Source organism: Scyliorhinus canicula, chromosome 8 (genome assembly GCF_902713615.1).
Source record: "Scyliorhinus canicula chromosome 8, sScyCan1.1, whole genome shotgun sequence".
Taxonomy (NCBI): Eukaryota; Metazoa; Chordata; class Chondrichthyes; order Carcharhiniformes; family Scyliorhinidae; genus Scyliorhinus; species Scyliorhinus canicula.
Window position 1 is genome coordinate 189,549,273 of NC_052153.1, and position 22,144 is coordinate 189,571,416.

At 43.0% G+C, this 22,144-nt stretch overlaps 1 protein-coding gene across 3 annotated transcripts in view; it reads right to left on the reverse strand.

Moving 5' to 3' along the window:
* The window catches only part of rnf4 (ring finger protein 4), a 61,348-nt gene that overhangs the window by 19,913 nt on the left and 19,291 nt on the right, over positions 1-22,144 (reverse strand). For all 3 annotated transcript variants that reach the window (XM_038805885.1, XM_038805887.1, XM_038805886.1), the window contains exons 2-6: positions 21,367-21,655; positions 14,109-14,208; positions 5,527-5,603; positions 2,427-2,439; positions 426-615 (exon numbers count right to left, since the gene is read on the reverse strand). In XM_038805885.1, the coding sequence (XP_038661813.1) occupies positions 426-615; positions 2,427-2,439; positions 5,527-5,603; positions 14,109-14,208; positions 21,367-21,375 (389 nt within the window). In that variant the 5' untranslated portion in view covers positions 21,376-21,655. The remainder of the gene's footprint in view (positions 1-425; positions 616-2,426; positions 2,440-5,526; positions 5,604-14,108; positions 14,209-21,366; positions 21,656-22,144) is intronic.

The window sequence follows — 22,144 nt, forward strand, 5'->3', positions numbered from 1 at the left end:
CCTCTCTGGTGGAAATGCAAGATCCCATGGCACTATTTAGAACGGACAAATTCTCCTCGTGTCCCGATCAATATTTGTCCCTCAACCATTTATCACCAAAAAAACCAGATGATCCAGTCATTTTCACATTGTTGTTTGCGTGGGTTTGCGCAAATTGGCCACAACGCTTTCGACATTACACTGGCTGGAAAGCACTTTTGGATGGATTACAGGGGCTGGTTTAGCTCACTGGGCTAAATCACTGGCTTTTAAAGCAGACCAAGCAGGCCAGCAGCATGGTTCGATTCCCGTACCAGCCTCCCCGGACAGGCGCCGGAATGTGGCGACTAGGGGCTTTTCACAGTAACTTCATTTGAAGCCTACTCGTGACAATAAGGGATTTTCATTTCATTTCATGTCCTGGGGGTTGTACAATTTCTTTTTACCTTAAGCCTTTGTTACACAAGGCAGGATGAAGATGATTTTCCTGAGGTACAGCTGCTGCACTTGTGACAGACAGGCTGCTGCTCCCATCTGCTCTGGCATCTTCTTCATCACTGCAGAGAATACAGCTGTCTGACTGCGTTCGGCCTGGCTGATCATCAGAACTTGTCTGACTATTTGAAGAGGAGAGATCTGCAAAAATTACAATGAGCAGAATGTTCTGCTGTTACTTGATCAATTATGTTAAAAATATATTTATATACATTTTCCAAAAAGCTCTCCATCGTTGCTTTACTGGTTTTGGGAGTAAAATTAGACAAGTATGTAATCCAGTTTGCGAAGAACAAACATATACACACACTCCCTTATCCCCTACCTCTGATTTGCAACATTTTTGACAGGGATCTTTGCACCCTAGCACAAAGCAAGGATTCGACTGACAAAAGCCTTTCACCTCAATATCTTTTGAACACAGAGCAAGTTCATTCAAATGAATGACAAGTGTAGAGCAAAAAAAAAAAAAATCAACTGACAGTGAACAAAAGAGCAACCAATTTATCCATTGTCAATTTACACAGGAAATAAAGAGTACACAGCAAGGGGTGGGGGCGAGGGGATAAATCTCTATTAATCGTTTGCTTTTGAGAGAAGGGGCAAGAGAGACAGTCAAATTATTCTCTAAACAATGGGCTGCATAATGCTTAACCCACTGGATTTTGGAAAAGGATTGGACTGTTAATGACAGTGTCTTCCCCACTTAATGTGGATTATTGATCTTTGAACAAATACAGGTTCAGGAACTGCCACAACATCCATAACAGACTAATTACAACAATGAGATTAGATTAGAACTGCCGCTTGCACTTTCGCTGTGCCCTCAATCACTTTATTCATTACTTGTAGTCTGCAGTGATCATTGCACGAGAGTGAAATCATGGGAACCAACATGGAAACCTATGGTATCTAGATGTGCTGGCGGCCTAAGGGTTGGTAGGAAAGTAAGTTGTGAAGACGACAAAAATGTACAAAGGAACAAGCAAAATGCTGGCAGGTGAAATATGTGGGAAAGTGAATGTGTTCACGTTGGCAGGAAGAATAGAAAAACAGTACCTTATTAAAATGGAGAGAGATTGCAGAACTTGACAGTACAGAAGGGATTTGTGCACTCTGGTACATTAATCATAAAAGGTTAGTATGCAGGTACAGCAAGTGATTGATTAGGAAGGTAATAATGGTTGGCATTTATTTCAGGGAAATGGAATATAAAAGTAGGGAAGGGTTGCTACAGCTGTACAGGTCCTTAGTGAGAGTGCATCTGGAATACTGTGTACGGTTTTGGTCTCCTTATTTGAAAAAGGATATAATTGCCTGAGAAGCTGTTCAAAGAAGGTTCACGTCACTGACTGCTGGGATAAGGGGTTAGCTTATTAGGAAATAAGCTAATTATAGTTCAGAAACTGAGTTGGTATTAATGAAACGCGCAAGATCCTAATGGGACTTGTGAGGCTGTTTCCCCTGTGGTGCAGGGGCAAGGTATAGGACACAGTTTTAAAAAGTAGCGGCCTCCCATTTAAGACCGATGAGCAGAAACTTTTTCACTTGGAGCGCTTCTGGTCCATGAAATCCTCTTCTCCAGAGAGCAGTGGAAGCAGGATCATTGAATATACTCAAGGCCGATGGTTTTTTTGATAGTCAAGGGTTGTGGGGGATTAGACAGGAAAGTATAGTTGAGCCACAATCAGATTAGCCATGATCTTATTATTTTATTACGTTCAATAGCCTCTGCTTATTGAATGGCAGAACAGGCTCGAGGGGCCAAACTGCCTACTCAGAAATCTTATGTTCCGGTGAAACAAGCATCTAAATAGTTTGTCTGCTGCCACTAATACTTGGAAACTAGTTGTTGATTCCCATTCTATCCCTAAACAAAAACCGTTTGCGCTTTTTGCAGAATGCACAACTTAATTTAAAAAAAAAGAAATGCCTTAATTTTCTCAACTCACCTTCATCCACGATCTGGACAGTGCACAATGTTAGTCGCAATAAAAAAAAAAGAGAGAAGTAGATTAGACAAGGCAAGATGCAGCAAATGTAAATTTGATCATGGTGCTCGTAGGTTTGTTCCACAATCCACTGCCTGCATTTCTCTGCACTGCAAATCTTGTTGATTAACAAGGAAGAGAAAACAATGCCAAACAAGTGGCAATCAGTAGCTAGTGGTGTCCCTCAGGGGTCCGTGTTGGGCCCACAATTGTTCACAATTTACATTGATGATTTGGAGTTGGGGACCAAGGGCAATGTGTCCAAGTTTGCAGATGACACTAAGATGAGTGGTAAAGCAAAAAGTGCAGAGGATACTGGAAGTCTGCAGAGGGATTTGGATAGGTTAAGTGAATGGGCTCGGGTCTGGCAGATGGAATACAATGTTGACAAATGTGAGGTTATCCATTTTGGTAGGAATAACAGCAAACGGGATTATTATTTAAACGATAAAATATTAAAGCATGCCGCTGTTCAGAGAGACTTGGGTGTGCTAGTGCATGAGTCACAGAAGGTTGGTTTACAAGTGCAACAGGTGATTAAGAAGGCAAATGGAATTTTGTCCTTCGTTGCTAGAGGGATGGAGTTTAAGACTAGGGAGGTTATGTTGCAATTGTATAAGGTGTTAGTGCGGCCACACCTGGAGTATTGTGTTCAGTTTTGGTCTCCTTACTTGAGAAAGGACGTACTGGCACTGGAGGGTGTGCAGAGGAGATTCACTAGGTTAATCCCAGAGCTGAAGGGGTTGGATTATGAGGAGAGGTTGAGTAGACTGGGACTGTACTCGTTGGAATTTAGAAGGATGAGGGGGGATCTTATAGAAACATTAAAAATTATGAAGGGAATAGATAGGATAGATGCGGGTAGGTTGTATCCACTGGCGGGTGAAAGCAGAACTAGGGGACATAGCCTCAAAATAAGGGGAAGTAGATTTAGGACTGAGTTTAGGAGGAACTTCTTCACCCAAAGGGTTGTGAATCTATGGAATTCCTTGCCCAGTGAAGCAGTTGAGGCTCCTTCATTAAATGTTTTTAAGGTAAAGATAGATAGTTTTTTGAAGAATAAAGGGATTAAGGGTTATGGTGTTCGGGCCGGAAAGTGGAGCTGAGTCCACAAAAGATCAGCCATGATCTCATTGAATGGCGGAGCAGGCTCGAGGGGCCAGATGGCCTACTCCTGCTCCTAGTTCTTATGTTAAGTGAACTCGTTCACATATTCAAGATAGCCAACATTCAATTTGCATTGCTGAACATGGTGGCAATGCTGTGCTGTACTCCTCTCCTTTCCCCTCCCCGCTTCCCCCCACCCCCCCCCCCCCCCCCCCCCCCCCCCCCCCCCCTCCCGGGTCTGTGAATCAGGAAGAACAAAGTCCATTTCGGTGGCACGCAACTGAACAAAGGGCAAAATCAACCCACAGGACTGGAATGTTTATGCAACTGAGAACGGGCAGTTGTGTTTTCAGTTCTTCAAACTGACTGATCATCAATAACTAATGATGTATCGGAGAAACAAAGTAGAGAAGCTTAAAGAACAATGACTTAGAACATTAAGGGCCTTGAGTGCTTGGCACTGTAAGTCTCCCTAATGCAAGAAGTAGGAGACAAATTTTAAGCAGTTGAATGATAGCTTTTATTCATTTGCGATGTGGGGGTCACTGGCAAGGCATGCATTCTTTTGCCCACCTCTTGGAGTGACTTGCGAGGCCCACCGAGGGCAATGAAGCATCAGCCATGTGCAACAAGTCACACATAGGCCAGACCAGGTATTGACAGCGATTTTCAATCTTAAGAAGGACAATGAACCAGTTTGGTTTTCACGACACTCTGGACAACTTCCTGGTTGATTTTACTGACAGCAGCTCTGTAGGAAAAAAACCTCGATTCACAAAAACTGAAAATGGGACTTGCAAGCCTCTAGATTACTGCCCAGCAACATAATGACTGCACCACCTAAAAGTACTGGGTTTGGGCAGCATGGTGGCGCAGTGGGTTAGCCCTGCAGCCTCACGCCGCCGAGGTCCCAGGTTCGATCCCGGCTCTGGGTCACTGTCCATGTGGAGTTTACTCATTCTCCCTGTGTTTGCGTGGGTTTCTCCCCCCATAACCCAAAGATGTGCAGGTTAGGTGGATTGGCCACGCTAAATTACCCTTAATTGGAAAAAATGAATTGGATACACTGAAAAGTACTCGGTTTGCACTGCCCCTGAGAGGAAGTCTGGAAGTTCGTGGCGCTAAAATCAACACCATGTTAATCTCTTAAAAAATTCAAGCTGAACAGGAAGTGAATGGTCGAAGTCTTAAGGCTGCTTCATGAATTACACATTTGTGAGACTAGCTTACAACAAGTCAACTGTAATTTGCAAAGGCTTGGTTTGCAGACACTTGGAAGCCTCTGCAAAAGGAACCTTATTGTGACAACACTAGACAAAACATGAACCTTGCATCCATGAAGGCAGTCTTCTTGCAGACAAACAAAATCAACTCAGTGGCAAAGCACAAATCAATATTGTCTACAACTGGAGCAGGTGGGACAATAATTGGACATGGGTTAATAGTTGCAATTGAGTTCCCATTTTAATTAGGGCTACTGATCCTTGAATGAAATAGAAAACGTTCAAATTTCCTGCCAATATTTGCATTGGAAATGCCCAAGTAAAGCTGTCACATTGAAATTACTGAGAGATGGGTCTAATAACTCAATTTATTTACTGAATGAGCATACTTTACTTTTGAGCACCGACCCACCCCAACGAGATGTTGGACAGTGGCACTTAAAAGGCAGACAAATGACATTGAAAATTACAACAGAAGGCAGAAAAAACATACCATGATGTTCTCAACTATGAAAACTGGTAAGAAACAACAGTGTTTTTAAAAAAATGAGGTCTGTGTGAAAGGGTTTTTTGGTGGTACAGACAGGACTCAAAGAAGTGTCAGTCTCCAACACGTCATTCCTGTGCTGCAAGCTTCTCTTTCCATCTTTGCCCTTATTACTAGATACAACTGATAGCCATTGGCTGCAAACGTGACAAGTGAAGAAGGCAGAAAGCTCATCATCACTTACCTCAACAGAATCATTATTGGTGAGGTCGACAACCACAGGTTCAGAGGATTCACAGGTCAGGTCAACTACCTCAGCACCTGAGGGCACCAAACAAAGAATGTGCTGAGAATTAGACCGTATAATTTGGATTTAATACAAAAAACACAAAAACATGCGTAAATATGCAACAATTGTACAGCACAGAAATATTATACACAAGAGGCCATACCTACACAAAGGAGGCATGCTAAGCTATCGTATTTCCCCTGTTAAAAAAAAATGATTTGCAAACAGGTGGAGTTCGCCCATTTAAACAAATCTTTGTTCTAAAACTAAGTTTGGCATACATACGAGTTAATCCGGCAGCCTTATTTTCATTATGCTCAATGTGAAGGTTGCCAGTTCTAAGAAATGTAACTTTCCCTTTTCGTGTCATTATTTCTGCATTAGTATAACCAATCAGACTTGCAGTAAAGCTTACGACAATCGTTGCTCAGCAGCCGAGCTCGCGCTTTAGACAGGAGGCTGCAGGTTCAAGTTCCAATCCAAAGACATGAGTGCGTAATCCAAGCTAACAGTACCAAGCTAAACAGTGAGTTTAGTTCACCAGGCTAAATCGCTGGCTTTTAAAGCAGACCAAGCAGCACGGTTCGATTCCCGTACCAGCCTCCCCAGACAGGCGCCGGCATGTGGCGACTAGGGGCTTTTCACAGTAACTTAATTGAAGCCTACTCGTGACAATAAGCGATTTTCATTTAATTTCATTTAGTACAGAGGGATTGCTGCATTGTTGGAGTTGCTATCTGTTGCTATCCTTTAGAGGAAATACTAATTTCAAAGCCATGCCTGCACCCTTGAATAGATGTGAACGATCCCACACGTTAGTACTGGAAGACACTGTCCTGGCAAATATTTATCCCTCAAGCAACATCACTAAATTAGTCGGTGACAATTTTCCCTTCAAAAAGATATAACCCATCCTGAAGCACATTCTGCAATTTAGCTTTCTGTTGGAGGTGAAATTTCTCCTAATCTTTTCCTTCAATCTTGTGATTGCTTCAAAGTAATAATTCCTTGTCACAACCACCACCACCAGAAGAAGTGTGTCTTTGTCTATTCATCACATGAAAACCCTTCAGAATTGTAAAATCTTTGCTTAGATCTCCTCTTGGGGTTTCTTTGTGCCATTCGAAATAGATCACTTACTTCTAATCCCAAAGTGTAATCTCCCACCCCCACCTTTTTCTTACCTCCTATTTTCTAGACCCTGTGGAATTTGGGTCAAATTACTTGCATTCTAACAGTGAGAACTGTCATCCAATGGCAGAGAGTAACATTGGGAATTTCGTTATGCCAGAGCAGATATTTGGCCCATCAGCCAGAACAAACTTCAACAGTGAATCCTTCAGTCAGTCACTAAATCTTTATACATTCGTTGGGTGATGCTGCAATTGAAGGTGCAACAGGAAAAACTGGCTGGGCTTCTTTTCTCCAGAAAACATAGTAGTCACTAAAAAAGCAGGGTTACCTCTGGTCACTCGGTAAAGATCCATTCTTGGCCTTGTAAGGCCGGTTTTGTGTTTCTCGCTTAACGCCTGTCCTGCTGACTGGTTTTTAAATTACAGACTTCAGGTTTGTGGGCTGATGCAGCAGATCCCCTCTGATTCAGTATGTTCTGCGGCATAGCCCATGATGTTATGTTGATGGACTTGGCAAGCAGCCAATCAGCTCGTTTAAAATTTGGGCCTTGGACAAATTTGGGATTAGTGGCGCTTTTCAGAAACTTCTGGAACAGGGGAAGCAAGCCCCATTTTGTCAGTTCTGTGAAAGATCCAAGGCTGAAGCAGCTTTAAGGAACTCTCTCTCTGCCAGGCAAGTTAAGAGGCTCCCAGCCAGACCTGTGGAAGGCACTCCTATTTAAAAGACTGCAAGCAATAGCCATACCCGTGAAGGGAACTACTGGTTTGAAAGGCTGCTTGCAGATTCTCCCACCAGGTCCGTCACAGTTCATTTTTTATTAAAAAATAATTAGAGTACCCAATTATTTTTTTCCAATTAAGGGACAATTTGGTGTGACCAACACACCTACTGTACACATCTTTTGGGTTGTGGGGGTGAGGCTCACACAGACAAGGGGAGAATGTGCAAACTCCACACGGACAGTGATTCGGGGATGGGATCGATGCTATGTCCTTAGCCGCATGAGGCAGCAGTGCTAATCTCTGTGCCACCGTACCGCCCCAGTCTGTAACAGTTTAGTCCTCTGTCTGAATGGCGGGTCAAAGCCCAGCCTGAGAACTCTCTTCACAATACAGCCAGAATCTCTGCACACATAACAGACAAGTAGTTGAAAGACAGAGTGGATGTAAAATTTACTGTAAACTCGCAGCAGAAAACTCAGGGAGACGGAGAGTCCTTCAGGTGTCGCATGACAGAATTGCACAGACCTGAATCTCCTGTGTGAAGGTGATTCACCAGAGGAACACCTAAGGTCTGGGAGTTCTAATAGATGGTAGTCAACTCACCGACTGTTTGCAACATCTCACACTCTGAAGAGATCACTGCCTACAAAGCCCTCAAATCTCTGACATCCTTTTAATCCTTCCCCTACCCCCTATCGTATGTTTGTCTTATGTGTCTTGGTTGGAGGGGGTTTTGAGGATAGGTAGATTTGCAGACCACAGTTCTATTATATGTTCATCTTTTACTCTTCTGATAAATAAAATTTGTTAATGTTTTACTTATAAATCTGGTGCCTGTATCTCATTGCAGCAGTCAAGGGTTAAAGATCTCAGGAAAATACACAAATTATTGGTCAATTCCCTTATGTTGGGACTCCGGGATCTGTGGGGCTGGAACTGGCTGCTACTTGCACAGTGTCGTAAAAGCCTCCTTCCGTTTCTCATCGACATGCTGCTCCTTGATGACAATAGCACAATATCAGTTCCCACATGTACCCCGAATCTTTCTCTCCTTGGGAAGTCACTTGGGACGAAGTATGACTTTCTTCCAGTCCAGGATTGTGGGTCCCCAGTTGACTAAAAAGTCCAAAGCTGTATCTGCACATGTTGCAGACGGGGTTTGATGAGGTGCGTGGGTGGGTTGTTTGGATTTTGGTCCACTCCTCCAGCTTGGCCCCCACCTGGGCCTGTTGGAGACATTTGAAAAGTTTGGCACCTTTGCAGATGCTTCTTCTCCAGCTTGGGTGGTCTCCAGAGATTCCCACAAATTGGGGGGGATATTACATTTTTTTCAGGGAGGCTTTCAATACATCCCCAAACCATTTCCTTTGCCCTCCTGTAAGTGCTTGACAAGGAAAAGCTCAGAACGGACAGCTTGGTTTGGGGTTCTTGTGTCAGGCAGGCGGTGGATGTGGCCCGTCCAACGTGGCTGATTAACAATAACCAGCGCCACGATACGGGGGCTGCCGGCCTGAGAATAGACACTGATATTAGAAGGCCTATCCTGGCATTGAACTTGCAGAATTCTACGGCGTTGCTGGTGATATTTCGCCAGCGATTTAAGGTGTCCGCTGGAAGTTGTCCACGTCCCTGCTGAATATACTGCCAATACCTAGTTGTATCTCACCATCACCTCTCTCGACTCCTGTACTGGATGAGCAGAAATTTTCCCCAATTTATTACTGACAAGACTGCAATCATCACTTTCAGTCCCCACTCTAAACTCCATTCCAAGCTACCGACTTCATCCCTCTCACTATCACCCCATACACTCACTGGCGTACAGGGGCTGGTTTAGCACAGTGGGCTAAATAGCTGGCTTGCAATGCAAAACAATGCCAGCAGCATGGGTTCAATTCCCATACTGGCCTCCCCGAATAGGCACCGGAATGTGGCGACTGGGGACTTTTCACAGTAACTTCATTGAAGCAAAAAGCAATTGTTACTATTATTAGTTTTCGGTGAATCAACGTCTTGATTTAAAAGTTCTCATCCTGCTTCCAAATCCCTCCTTGGGTCCACTCCTCCCTAACTCTGTAATCTTCTCCAACTTCACATCCCTTTGTTAAGGGTCAGGGTTTAGAGAACCCCAAAGTGTATCATGGAGTTCACCTAACCCATTTCTTAAAGGTACTCTCACTACAGATATTTATATACATACCAATTTATAAACACCCATTTCTTAAAGGTACTCTCACATGACACCTTGTTAAGAATTCAGGAATATTAAGATTTAAAAAATGAAACTAGGATAAAAGAAAATAAAACAGTGAGATATCTGAAAAGATGTGAATTAGTATATCAGAGGGAAAAGCAAGTGTTTACCTCGGTGACTAGAGGACAACAATGGGAGTTTGGAAAAGGTAACATCAAATTCAAAATGGAGATTAAAAAATTGACACATGTACATCAAAAGCAGACTCCACAGGGTGGATAACATCAAAGGGAAGGAATGATGTATCCATGACTGTGGAAAAAGTGAGACAAACACAGCTACCATCAGCCAGCTGCAGAAACAGTCTCCCGAAAACAAGTTATTGCTAAACAGACTGAAACTTGATTTCACCTTCGCTGACCCTGAAGATCATAACCCATGCATGGTAATTATTTGCTGGATTAAGCTCAGAGTTAAGTGATACTGGATGCTGGTTGGGAACAAAGGAGTGTCCGAGTTCAGGGTAGGTAGGTAGTCGGAATCAAGGGGTAATTTCCTGTAATATTGTGAGAGTAGCTTCATCAGTGTACTCACATGTAGTACCGTATTATCGTCTTTGTCTTGTTTTTTCCCCCCCTTTTATGTTAATAAATATTCTTTATTAAGTGTTCACACAATAACTGGACCATTTTCTCCCTGGTTTACACATTTTTCTCACAACATACCACATTTAAAATATACCACTCAGAACCAGTGCTCCAAGTTACCCTTCTGGGTTTTGTGTGGGTGTTAAGAACACCAGCGAGGTTCTTAACACCCAAGATCTCTATTCCCTTCCAATTCACACATCTTGAGTGACTCAATTTGAATTGCTCCATCATTGGCAGCCACACCTTAGTTATCTAGGTGCCAAGCCTTAGTTGTCCAGTCGACCATGTCTTAGTTGTCTAGGTCCTAAGCTGTGGAAGCACCTCCCTAAACTTCTCTGCCTCCATACTTTCTTTTCCTCCTTTAAGACACTCCACAAAACCTACCCCCTTTGACTAAGCTTTAGGTCATCTCAACTAATATCTCGTTCTGCACTTGGTCGCACATTTTGTTTTATAATGCTCCTGTACAATACCGTGGGACATTTTATATTAGATGCACTGTATAAATTGTAGTTGTTACTGCAATAAATCCAGTAGGGAATGCAAAAGAAATATCATTACCAGGAGATTGGTTACATGGAGTAATTGAAGTAAATATCCCATATTTAAGGGAAGGTGAAAGGAACGGAATGATTTGTTGATGGGGACAGATGGAAAGGGCGTGGGAGGAGGCTTGTGTGTAGCATAGACACCCTTATGGCCCATGTTAGGTTTACATACAATTTCTCCCCTCGTGTTTTTTTTTGTTCCAGGTATTCACCTGTGACAGGTGATGTTATTTTAATGGAATAGAGTTTCTATCTGCCATGCTGAAACATCTTAATGTTTACACCTGGCCAAGTGGCAAAATAATGCTCACCCTGGTCTCACATTTATAGGTTAAAATTACCCTCTCAAAGGCCTCACATTTGCGCTGATCAGTAAGCAGAGAACACATTTTTCAAACAAAATTTTCAGATAGATAGATAAAAGGGAAATTTGCCACATAATAATAATAATAATACTAATAATCGCTTATTGTCACAAGTAGGCTTCAATGAAGTTACTGTGAAAAGCCCCTAGTCGCCACATTCCGGCACCTGTTCAGGGAGGCCAGTACAGGAATTGAACCCGCGCTGCTAGTCTTGTTCTGCATTACAAGCCAGCAGTTTAGCCCACTATGCTACATAAAGCTCAACTTATAATAAGTACTTAAATGCCAGCAGTGTGAAAAACTTATCTTCCACCTGTTGCATACATCTGGTCAGCTCTCAACAGTGGCTAAGGGAATAAACTAGAACCATTACGTTTTCAAGGTGGTGTGGAAAGATCAATTCATTCCAGGGGTGATATCATAAGAAATAGGGCGTGCATGGTCATTTTATAAACAAACTTCATTAAAACAAATGCAAACTTTCAAACTTCAACCCTAACAATAACACATTACATGTAATTTCTTAACTTTAATACACGAGTTCCCAATAAGCATCACTTCAAAATAACATACAGCTTTCATTCCATTTACATAGGCAGACAAAGATGATACTTGTGCTTACGAAGCAATTTTCAGCTATTAATCAATTCCTTTAGAACCCTTTTCGAAAGCCTGCCTCTGGGACAGTTTTTTCACGACATCTCTCGGTGGCTTTTCAAGTCCTTCTCCTGACCTGTTCAAAACAGGATTCTTCTCTCTCCGAGCTCTGCTCAGCCCCTGGGTTGCCCAGACATGAACCTATCATCGTTATCTTGGCCGTTTGATTTCCCACGTTTCGCCAAAAGAGGGCCATGCTATTGATATGCAACTAACCTCCCATTGACAGACAAAGAGACCACCAGGCTCTGTAATGGGCTAATAGCTGGACAGTCAGGAGTGTCCCGAAGGACATTGGCTCTCGAGTGACTCACCCTTGCTGAACAGGGGCATCCTGTGTATTCTCACTAACAAGTTTAAGCCTGGGATGGCATGGTGGCGCAGTGGTTAGCACTGTTGCCTATGGCACTGACGACCCAGGTTTGAATCCTGGCTCTGGGTCACTGTCTGTGTGGAGTTTGCACATTCACTTCCCCCGCCCGTGTCTGCGTGGGTTTCACCCCATAACCCAAAGATATGCAAGTTAGGTGGATTGGCCACGATAAATTGCCCCTTAATTAGAAAAGAATTATTACATTTAAAAAAAAAAAAGTTTCAGCCTGAATGGGGCAGTGAAACTAAGGCCACGTATGGGCAGATCCCTCTGACTCAGTCCGTGCCAGCAGTTTTTTCCCCTCAGTCTGCTTAACCCCTAAATTGCCTGCCACAACTTCAATCCCATTTTTGGATCCAATTTCCTAATATCTCCCTCATTTAAAAAAAATTTTTTTAAATTTTTTTTTTTTTTTTTATAAGAGTACCCAATTCAGAGGCAATTTAGTGCAGCCAATCCACCTAACCTGCACATCTTTTGGGTTGTGGGGCGAAACCCACGCAAATACGGGGAGAATGTGCAAACGCCACACGGACAATGACCCAGAGCCAGGATCGAACCCGAGGCCACAATGCTAAACCACTGTGCCACCGTGCTGCCCATATCTCCCTCTCATAAGATTGTAATAAAACCTTTCATTTTCTTTACATAGCAGTGTTCCAACCATTCACAAGATGAATCACAAGAAAGCACAACAGCGCCTATACTTCCTCAGGAAACTAAGGAAATTCAGCCTCTCCACATTGACTCTTACCAACTTTTACAGATGCACCATAGAAAGCATCCTATCTGGCTGCATCACAGCCTGGTGTGGCAACTGCTCGGCCCAAGACCGCAACAAACTTCAGAGAGTCGTTAACACAGCAGTCCATCACACGAACCTGCCTCCCATCCATTGACTCCATTTACAACTCCCGCTGCCTGGGGAAAGCGGGCAGCATAATCAAAGACTCCTCCCACTTGGCTTACTGATTCTTCCAACTTCTTCCATTGGGCAGGAGTTACAAAAGTCTGAGAACACGCACGAACAGACTCAAAAACAGCTTCTTCCCCGCTGTTACCAGACTCCTAATCGACCCTCTTATGGACTGACCTGATGAACACTACACCCCTATATGCTTCACCCGATGCCGGTGTTATGTAGTTACATTGTATATCTTGTGTTGCCCTATTATGCATTTTCTTTTCTTTTATTTTTATATACTTAATGATCTGTTGAGCTGCTCGCAGAAAAATGTTTTTCACTGTGCCTCAGTACACGTTACAATAAACAAAATTCAATCAAATCTGTATCAATCCAATGGTGTCTATTTAAATAAGCTGCATTTCTACTCAAACGTAAAGTACAAGAAGAAAATTTCCAGATTACTTTTATTAACTCACTGGGATGTAGTACATGCAATGGTTAGACAGAGGTTGGGTGTGTCAGATTTTTTACACTTCCTGGATGGAGTGTGTAAGTATTTGCAGCACTCGTCAAATGCAATATTGCAGATGCTACTTTCAAAGCCTGCTTCACACAGGTGCTAACAAACCCAATGTGAACAGGGGCTGGTTTAGCTCACTCAGCTAAATCGCTGGCTTTTAAAGCAGACCAAGCAGGCCAGCAGCACGGTTCGATTCCCGTACCAGCCTCCTGAACAGGCGCCGGAATGTGGCGACTAGGGGCTTTTCACAGTAACTTCATTGAAGCCTACTTGTGACAATAAGCGATTTTCATTTTTCATTTTGAACTGTGCACCAGAAGGTCTGGTTTAAGGTGGACTGTTCACTCCACGTAAAAGCAAATTGACCTCCAGTGGTCACACTTTCCTGCCAAGCATTTCCACAGTATCTTTAATTGGTTTGGTCTCACCCACAAGACGGTTTGATGGAGACAAACCTTGCTCCTTACCAGTCTCTACGATTTCCGCCTCTGGTTCAGCCGGAGCTCTGCGTTGGTGGCGTACCCGTCTGGATTCCTGAGAAGGCATCATCCTACGTTTTCTGTGCGTCTGAAAATATAAAGCAATATATACTTTATAGACAACGACAATTGCATTGATCTACTTCTCAATTGGTTTTCTCCTTTATTCGAGATCAATTTCTCAACAAAAATAAAAAAAGGCATTCCTGGCAGGGAATTCTGGATTGGCTCTGCTTTTCCTGAAATAAAAAACTTCATTTCTGCAGTAAAGTGAGGACATGGTTCAGGAGGGACTTTATTAAAGTACAGAAAATATTAAGTGACTTAAAAGGGGGCAAATTCAGAAAACACTTTAAAATAAGCAGGACCAGATGGTGAAAAAAAATATACTTCAGAGAAATGAGACATGTACATCTTTCACATAAATGCCGGGAATACTCTGTAAGGCAGGGCAACAAAGATACAAGCTTTAGTTAGGGAGCTTCGGAATACAGCTGAGTCAATTGTACTCCAAGGAGGAGCTCCGTTGAGTAGAATGGTCTGTCTAGAACATTAGTGTTTATTGCAAAAGGACTGGAGTATAAAAGTAGAGAAGTGTTGTTGCAATTGTATAGGGTGTTGGTGAGACCACACCTGGAGAATGGTGTCCAGTTTTGGTCTCCTTATTTGAGGAAGGATGTGGTGACATTGGAGGCAGTTCAGAGGAGGTTCACCAGATTGATTCCGGGGATGAAAGGGTTGACGTATGAGGAGAGATTAAACAGTTTGGGCTTATACTCACTGGGAGTGAGGGGGATGTGATTTAGAATTAGAATTTACAGTGCAGAAGGAGGCCATTCGGCCCATCGAGTATGCACCAGCTCTTGGAAAGAGCACCCTACCCAAGGTTAACACCTCCACCCTATCCCCATAACCCAGTAACCCCACCCAACACTAAGGGCACTTTTGGACACTAAGGGCAATTTATCATGGCCAATCCACCTAACTTGCACATCTTTGGACTGTGGGAGGAAACCGGAGCACCCGGAGGAAACCCACGCACACACGGAGAGGATGTGCAGACTCCGCACAGACATTGACCCAAGCCGGAATCGAACCTGGGACCCTGGAGCTGTGAAGCGATTGTGCTATCCACAATGCTACCGTGATCGAGGTATATAAAATACTAAAAGGGATTAATAAAGTAAATGTAGACCAAATGTTCCCCCTTGTGGGGCAATCTAGAGAGAGAGGTCATGGATCGAAGTTGAGACACGGTATATTTAGAACAGAGATGAGGAGGAACTACTTCTCGCAGAGGGTGGTGAATTTGTGAACTTGCTGCCCCATAGTGCGGTGGAATCCGAGTCATTAAATGGATTCAAAAAGGAGATAGATATATTTCTGATAAAAGACAGGTTAACGGGATTATGGGCAACAGGTGGGAGGTGGATTTGAGATCAGGAAGAGATCAGCCATGATCTGATTGAATGTCGGAGCAGGCGCGAAGGGCTGAATTGCCTACTTCTGCTCCTAATTCGTATATCTTTCCCTATTCTCCACTACCCGTTGGAGAGAAAGTGCAGAGGAGATTTATCAGAACAATTTTGGGGAAAGCAGCTTGACCTGTGAAGATATGAGAGAAACTGGGATTATTCTCCTCCGAGTAGTGAAGTTTAATAGGAGATTTAATGGATGTGCTCAAAATGGTGTCAAGTTTTGATCAGAGTAAATCAGGAGATTTTTTCCATTGGTGGGCGAGTTGGCTGGTAACCAAAGGTCACATAGATAACTGACAAAAGAACCAGTTTTTGTTTTATTTTTACACAGCTAGTCATGATCTGGAATGCTCTGCCTGAAAGGGAGGTGGGAACTGATTCAACAATAAATGTTAAAAGGAGAACTGGATCTATATTTGAAAACAAAATTGCAGGGTATGGAGAAAGAGCAGAGGGAGTGGGACTAGCTGTATAGCTCTGGCAAAAGAGCTGGCAAAAGGAATACTGCCCTGAATACTCCTATGCTGTTTGATCCTCTGAACAAATGGAGCATAAAAAGTTATGTCTTCTGACACTCGTGACATTTTGTTTGGATTACAACTGCTTGTTGTATACAATTGTAGAAAGAGCAAATAGCTTGTGACTGCAAGAAAGTGATGTGGTTCAAAGGGTGTAGCAGCTGACCAAAAATACAGCGCCAAGATTTAGAGTATTCTGTGTTCAATCAGAACAGGCAAATATAAATGGGTTTAATCCAAAATGGGAAAGGTCACAAATGCAGTAAGAATTAGCTGCATGCAATTATCTATATGCATTTAGACTTAGTTTATTTGTTTAGTGTCTTGTTCGTATTCCCCATCATAATTTTACCTGTCTACTTCATAGGAACCCACATATACTTCTGCTTTATCTTTTGAACAAACATATTGTAAACGTTTTTTTTTATATTGCTTCTGAGTTTACCTTAATTCTAATCCCTCCCAACACCCACAATCAACATTTAAGTCACAGAACATAGAACAGTACAGCGCAGAACAGGCCCTTCGGCCCTCGATGTTGTGCCGAGCAATGATCACCCTACTCATACCCACGAAGCCACCCTATACCCGTAACCCAACAACCCCCCCCCCCAACCTTACTTCCTAGGACTCTACGGGCAATTTAGCATGGCCAATCCACCTAACCCACACATCTTTGGACTGTGGGAGGAAACCGGAGCACCCGGAGGAAACCCACACACACACACAGGGAGGACGTGCAGACTCCGCACAGACAGTGACCCAGCCGGGAACTGAACCTGGGACCCTGGAGCTGTGAAGCATTTATGCTAACCACAATGCTACCGTGCTGTCATCTGTTGCTGATTATTCAATACCTCCCAATCTCAGGAGGATTATTCTTTTGGGCAATATTAGAAGATTCCTCTTTTAAAAAATAAATATAGATCATCCAATTAAGGGGCAATTTATCATGGCCAATCCACCTAACCTACAGATCTTTGGGTTGTGGGGGTGAAACCCACACAGGCATGGGGAGAATGCACAAGCTCCACATGGACAGTGACCAGGATCGAACCAGAGTCCTTAGAGACGTGCTGCAGCAGTGCTAACCACTGTGTCGCCATACTGCCCTGAAGATTCCTCTTTTAATCAAATACTGTCCTTAACTTTTCTCTTCAGCTTCAGTTGTAGCTCTTTTCCAAACCATCTAATTTCTCAAACCATTTCAGCCAACTTAGCCCACATAAAACTTAAACAAAGCCTGTAATAGGCAAGATCCCAGTATCCGACTGAACCACATCTCTCTTATTCGTATAGCTGGGGAGCAGCTGAACCATTGATTGAGCAGCTTCAGCTGACAGTGTGAATAGATCTCTTCGGGCAGGATTTCAGTATGCGGCCGATGGTCTGACTTTGGCGGCTGCTGTCACAAATTGAGCTGCTTCTACAAATGGCCATATCTTCCATAGCAAATTGGCCTACCCCCAGAGGTTAAACTTAATATGGATACTGATTCTGAAAAAGATACCTCAGCAACTGCATTCCTCAGGAAGAGGGAAAATGGATCGCTTCAGGAAGTGGAGGATGATGAGTGTGAGGATTCAAAACCACTCCTGAAGGAGTTGGACATTGATCTAAATGGCCATAAATAGTAGGCCATTTAGGCCTTCAAGCCTGCTCTGCCATTCATTACCATGGCTTCCATGGAGGAACCAGTACAACATAGCCTCCAGTAGAGCATCCAAGTCCAACACCATCAGTCTTCCTTGCATCCCACACCTAGTACAGAATCTTCTGCGAGGGGCTAAGATAAACAACTGTTTATCCCTCCAGAGGGTAGAGAGGAGGTTTAAAAAATAAATCATTTACAGGGTGTAGGTGTCACTGGAAAGGCCTACATTTATTGCCCATCCATAGTTGTCCCGGAGAAGGTGGTGGTGAGCGGCCTTCTTGAACCGTTGCAGTCCATGGGGTGCAGGTACACCCACAGTGCTGTTAGGAAGAGAGTTCCAGGATTTTGACCCAGCTACAGTGAAAGAACAGCGATATATTTCCAAGTCAGAATGGTGAATGACTTGGAGGGGAACCTTCAGGTGGTGGGGTCCCCATGTATCTGTCACCCGTGTCCTTCTAGATGGCAGTGGCCGTGGGTTTGGAAGGTTCTGGAGTTATTTTCCTCTGAAAACATTTCCCGTGCCTTTTGACACAAATCTGTGTAGTTTCATTAGCCTGGTCATTTTGCTGGTTCAAACGTTTTTTTTACAACTAGAGCAAAATCTGCAAAGTTTGCACTCACTCATCCCAAACATCAGACGGGAAAACTAGAAGCCCTTTTAAGCTTAGGAACTGGAGTAGGCCATTCAGCCCCTTTCCAGCAGCGAAATCATAGCTGCTCTGTTCCCCAATTTCTTTGAACTGCCTTCACCACAGCTATCGAGAAGTATGGGCCGAACAGAAAATAATCAATCTCAGATTTGAAATGAACAATTCATTGGTCTGTCAAATTGCTTTTTGTTTGTGGAAGAGAGTCCCAATGTACCACAGCTCTTTACATTTTGACGAGTTCCTCCAATTTCACTCCTAAAGTTCTGGCTCTAATTTCTTGACTCTGCCCCCAGTCTTAAACATAACTAGGTGGAAACAACTTCTCCCCACCTATCCTTTGAACTTAATATCTTTAAAACTGTGCAAATCACCCCAACCTCCAAAATTGCAAAGAATACACCCCTAAATTCTGTGATCTCTCTTTGGCATTTAATCATTGTAGCCCAGGTAACATCTATGTTACACTCCTTCCGAGGCCAATATATCCTCCCTAAGCTGTAGTAACCAGAACTTCTCTCAGTACCCCCAAGTGTGGTCTCACCAGGGCGTTATACAGATAAAATATGTTTTTATGCCATTGTATTTTATTCCACTAGATACATGCACCTCTTGGATTAGCTTCTGTATCTATTCATCCCATAGTCTATGCCTAAATTCCTCCATACAAAGTGCATAACCTCACACGTTTCCACATTGTATTTCATCTGCCACTTCATTGCCCACACTCCTAGCTTGTCCAAGTTCCTCTGCAGCCCCTGTGCTTCCTCAATACTACCTGTCTTCTACAGATCTTTGTATCATCTAAAAACTTCGCAACAGTGCCTTCAGTTCCTTCTTCCAGATCATTAATGTATATTGTGAAAAGTTGTGGTCCCAGCACCAACCCCTGAAGCACACCGATGCTATGTCTTTTCGTCCGACGTCATTTCGTCCAACGACACTTCGTCCACGTCTTTTGGTCCAACGTCTTTTTGTCCGCCCGTCTTTTGGTCCAACGTCACTTCATCCAATTATCCAATTACAAATAGTTTAGTTTAGTTTTTCAATGTTACTGCTCAAGAATCCTCTCCACCTATTTCGCCTCTTGAGGTCGAGTTCTGCTTTTGTGCTGCTTGATCTCCAGACATTATTAAGATAAGCTGCAGGATATTCACCCATGTATGCTCCAGCGTGATGAGAGCCATTGTATCTGATGGAATATTTGATCATTTCAGACCTGTAATGTCAGAACCCACTGCCAACCAGAGGTTTTAATCACTCGACGAAATCGAGTTTAAATCTGCTTCTTTCAGAACTGCACTCATTGTCTAAATCCAATTAGACTCCCACTTATATCTGTGTCTGTCGGAATTGTAGAATATCAAATCATCTTGTCCTCTCCCCATTATTCTCTCTCGGATACAGTTCTGGAAATCTAACTTTTAGGGAATTTCGGGAATTTACAATTTACATCAATTTTAAGTAATTTCGGGAATTTTAAGTAATTAGTAAACTTTTAGATTTTTTAACTGCATTTTTAGATTTTTAACTTTTTAACTGCATTTTTCAACTTGCATTTTACTTGCATTTTATCAATTACTTGCATTTTAGCAATTAAATTCACTTGCTGTATTGTACTTGCATTTTATCAATTAAATGGTTTTATACGGAGTTAATTTGTAATTGGATAATTGGACGAAGTGACGTTGGACCAAAAGACGGGCGGACAAAAAGACGTTGGACCAAAAGACGTGGACGAAGTGTCGTTGGACGAAGTGACGTCGGACGAAAAGACGCAACACGAAGCACACCACTAGTCACCGGCTGCCACCCTGAAAACGACCCCTTTATCCCCACTCTCTGCCTTCTGCCAGTCAACCAATCCTTTATCCATGCCAGGATCTTACCCTGAACACCATGGGCTCTTAACTTATTAAACAGTCTCCTATGCGGCACCTTGTCAAAGGCCTTTTGGAAAGCTGAATAAATCACATCCACTGGTTCTCCTTTGTCTAACTTCCTTGTTACTTCCTCAAAGAACTCGAACAGATTTGTAAGACATGACCTCCATTTGACAAAGCCATGCTGATTCAGTCCTATTTTATCATTCACATCCAAGTACTCCGCAATCTCACCTTTAATTATGGACTCTAAAATCTTACCAATGACCGATGTCAGGCTAACAGGCCAATAATTTCCTGTCTTCTGCCTCCCTCCCTTCTTAAACAGTGGTGTTACATTCGCCACCTTCCAGTCCTCTGGGACCCTCCCTGCCTTCAGTGATTCCTGAGAGATCACCACCAATGCCTCCACAATCTCCTCAACTATCTCTTTTAGAACCCCGAGGTATAGTCCATCTGGTCCAGGTGACTTATCCACCTTCAGCCCTTTCAATTTCCCCAGACCCTTCTCCTTAGTAATGGCCACTGCCCCTCTGATTCTCCTGGAGCTCTGGCATCCCACTGGTGTCTTCCACCATGATGACTGATGTAAAGTAACTATTCAGTTCCTCTGCCATTTCTTTGTTTCCTACTACTTCCCCAGCCACGTTTCCAGTGGTCCAATGTCTATTCTTGCCTTTTATATGTTGAAAAAAACTCATCCGATCTTCTTTTATATTACTAGCTAGCTTGTACTCATATTTCATCTTCTCTCCCCTTATTGCTTTTTTAGTTGTCCTCTGCTCGCTTTTAAAGGCTTCCCAATCCTCTGGCTTCTCACTAATCCTCGCCACTTTGTATGCTTTTTATTTTGCTTTTATGCTGACCTTGACTTCCCTCAGCAACCATGGATGCCTTGTCCTCCCGTTAGCATGTTTCCTCCTCCTTGGGATGAAGTTCTGCTGTGCCTCCCGAATAACCCCCAAAAACCCCTGCCATTGCTGTCCCACTGTCTTCTCTGCTAGTCTCCTATTGCAATCAAAGTTAGGACACCGACGTAAAATGAGTGAGTATTAGTACTTACTGTGCTCATTGTGTTCTGAAATTAAAATTAAGACAAGAGACGAGAAGATTTAAAAAGCTTTTCATCAGTTAAACTCAAGGGATGGCTTCCGACCCAATGCTTAACTTCTGTTTGGCCACATGTCTTCTGCCGGTCGATCCTGAAGATCTGGCTTCCCTTAATTTATAGTTAGTATTAAAAAGTTGTTTGCTCCGTCAAATGAAGTTCAGAATCTTTGATAAAGCTGACAATCCTTTAGGAGAGATAATCTACCAGGATATACGGTAGCTGGACAGGACACGGGGGTAAGCTGTATTAAAAAGAAAAAAAAAACTTGCATTATAAAGCACCTTTCACAACAACCTCTTGCCGAAGTGTTGTACAGCCAAATGACAACACTTGTACTTTTGAAGTACTTTTGTAGCATGGAAAACAGTGATCAATTGATGCACAACAAGATACCATAACTGACAATGGGGTAAATGAGCAGATAATCTTTCAGTGAGGCTGGTTAAGGGACAAATGTTGGCCAGGACATGAGGTGCACTGTGCTTCTTTGTAGTCATGGTATGGAAATGTTTGTGTTCACTGGAGAGAATAGAGCAGATGAGGCTCCTGTTTAAAGCGAGCACCTCCCACCTCAGCATTTCACTGGGATGTTCTCCGAGGAGGATTTTAATTCACATCCTCCTGATTGAAGAGTCAGAAGTTTTTATTTTTATGTGCCACACACCGAGCCACTGACACTCATTACGGTGACACTGCGCCATAATAGTAGAGCAGATGCTGCCCCAGCTAA